This window comes from Asparagus officinalis, chromosome 7 (genome assembly GCF_001876935.1).
Source record: "Asparagus officinalis chromosome 7, Aspof.V1, whole genome shotgun sequence".
Taxonomy (NCBI): domain Eukaryota; kingdom Viridiplantae; phylum Streptophyta; class Magnoliopsida; order Asparagales; family Asparagaceae; genus Asparagus; species Asparagus officinalis.
Genome location: NC_033800.1, coordinates 48,249,759 through 48,252,442, shown reverse-complemented (window position 1 = coordinate 48,252,442; position 2,684 = coordinate 48,249,759). Strand labels below are relative to the sequence as shown.

The 2,684-nt window shown below is 37.6% G+C and overlaps 1 protein-coding gene across 1 annotated transcript; it reads left to right on the top strand.

Moving 5' to 3' along the window:
* On the top strand, positions 49–1,363 carry LOC109847102 (protein ALP1-like). The gene is made up of 2 exons (XM_020416347.1): positions 49–471; positions 549–1,363. Exons 1-2 carry the CDS (start codon positions 49–51, stop codon positions 1,248–1,250), a joined length of 1,125 nt encoding a protein of 374 aa, XP_020271936.1. The 3' UTR covers positions 1,251–1,363.

Here is a 2,684-nt window from a genome sequence, read left to right as displayed (position 1 = left end):
GATTCAGATGAGGAGCAATTTCAAGTGTTATTGACTATTCATGCATTTATGGAGATTAATGGATCTTTTATGGAGCAGCCTCGACCACAAAGGATTTCAAAATTAAGTGGGCATGATTGGGTGATTGAGGTTCTAGGTGGTCACCCGGGTACTTGTTTTGACCTCTTCCGAATGAAAAAGAAAGCATTTATTAACCTTTGTGAAGAGTTAAGGAGAATTAGAAAATTAAAACATTCTAGAAATGTGACGATTCAAGAACAAGTAGCAATCTTTTTATTTGTGCTTTCTCATAATGAACGCCAACGTATGGCCGCAAATCGTTTTCAACACTCACTAGAGACCATCTCTACATATTTTAAGAAGGTCCTTTATGCAATTTGCTCTCTAACCAAATATGTGATCGTTCCTCCATCATACGATGCAACTCCACCAGAGATATCATATACCACAAAGTATTATCCTTATTTCAAGGTATGTATATATTCCTTCCTACATTAATTATGTGAATTTTTTTACTATCGTTCTAATAGTAATATATTACATGACAGAATTGTGTAGGGGCTATAGATGGAACTCATGTTTCAGCTTGTGTGCCGCAAGATAGTCAAGTTCCATATCGTGGAAAGAAAATTGTGCCGACAATGAATATGATGTGTGCTTGCTCTTTTGATATGCGGTTCACATTTGTTATGAGTGGATGGGAAGGAAGTGCAAATGATTCAAGAATTTTCTTAGAGTGCATTAGCAATCCCGCAAACAAATTCCCTATGCCCCCTGCAAGAAAGTATTATTTGGTTGACTCTGGATATACCAATATGCCGGGTTTTCTTTCACCGTACCGTGGAGAACGATATCATTTGAATGATTATCGAGGGCAGAATCTTCCACCGCAAGGTACTAGAGAACTATTCAATTACTTGCATTCGTCATTAAGGAATGTTATAGAACGATGCTTTGGGGTATTGAAAAAAAGATTTCCAGTTTTAAGAGATATGCCATCATATAGTTTGAGAAAACAAAAATATATAGCATTAGCATGTTGCGTTATTCACAATGTGATTCGAATGTATGATTCTGGAGATCCATTATTTGTCGAGTTTGAAAATGAAGATGTGGAGCTTGAAGAAGATGATATGATTGCACAAGAACAACAAACCATACAGGTCAATGTCGGCCCGGAGCACCTTCGTGAGATGTCAAGGTTTCGAGATCGTTTGGCCCAAAGGATGTGGAACGATCGTGGTGGGTAATATCGGGTTGTGTTTTGAAATTAGTGTATATTATATTGTAATGTCACTAAAATACATTTTGAGCCTAATGTATATATATTATCAATGTTATTAGAACTCGTTCAACTGATTCATTACTTCTTGCAGATTTGAGTGTTGCGTTACATACTGCCGTTGGCCATAAAACTTCCATATAAATCTACATCAGCAACATAAGATTGATCGGCACCATCCGAAATGTTAACATCTCACAAATTTCTATGCTTCTTACCCAAGCAAAATCTTGGCAGAAGCATGAACAGCGTAGCACGAGGATAATAACACAACAAAATAAAAGAAAAATTGAGTACATCCAGGGCAAGAAAACTGACAGAGTTGAGGAAAATTACGACAACTATATTCAACCTCTTCCAGATCACAATATTTTATCATGCAAGCTTCTGGTATATACAACACAGAAGACCACAAGCTTTCCCCTTCGTTACACGAGAACAAAAGTATCAAGATACAATGTACAAGCTTCTAGTCTGCAATGTACAAGCTTCCAGTCTGGAACCAGAGGCCATTAACCTATCGCATCAATCGTTCCCCAAAGACTGCTATTTCCATATGCTCATACTTTAAGTTTGGATGCGCTCCTCCTTGCAGTTACAATTAAAATAAATACAAGAATGAACATGAAAGTTAAAATGTAAAGAAAATAAATACAACCACCCGCTAGCCGACGACTAACGGCCGACAAGTGGTTGGTGGTGGGGAGTGGCAACGGGTGAGAGTAAGGTTTAATTGGTTGGGTGTGTATCATATGCTAAAACTAAAATGGTGTTTTGAAAACACTTTTGAAAATAAAACACCATGACATGGTGTTTTTTTAAAAAACACAACCAAAAAAACACAATGGTTACCAAACATACCCTTAGTTTTTCCTTATGTTGTGTTGAGGGGAATTTTAGCATATATTGAGCAGTACTTAGCTGTTTCCAGTGGAACTGAAGTTTCGCCTATAAATATCATTCTACTCTTTCTAGTTTCTAGATTTCTGGTGCTTTCTCATGGAAGATTTTGCTTGTCTGAGTTAATCTACTGTGGGATTTGTCACGCCCCGAAATCTGCAGCGGAAATTCATAAAATACGGGGTACGCGACAGCAGCGACCCGTGCACAAGACAAGTCTTATGCACGAGTCAAGCCTGGCAATTCATATCACATAGTTTATTCCAAAATATTTATAAACCTGCTGATGATAGAAATCAGAGCAACTATATATATATGATCGGTACTTACAGCCCACAAGCTCACCGCTATAAGTATTTTTACAAAACAAAATAAAATACGCTGAAGGTAACATCAACAAGAAGAGGCTCCCCATATAACGCCTCTCTGCCAAAAGCTCAAACCACAAGTCGGCTAATAGGAAGCTACGCCGGATCTGAAAAAAAATATTTAAAAACAACGG

What these genes read in the sequence shown, in the direction of transcription:
- LOC109847102 (XM_020416347.1), top strand. Translation starts at nt 49, where the DNA reads ATGGAGATTAATGGATCTTTTATGGAGCAGCCTCGACCACAAAGGATT. An exon ending in AGTATTATCCTTATTTCAAG is followed by an intron (nt 472 to 548) that starts GTATGTATATAT and finishes ATTACATGACAG; the next exon opens with AATTGTGTAGGGGCTATAGA.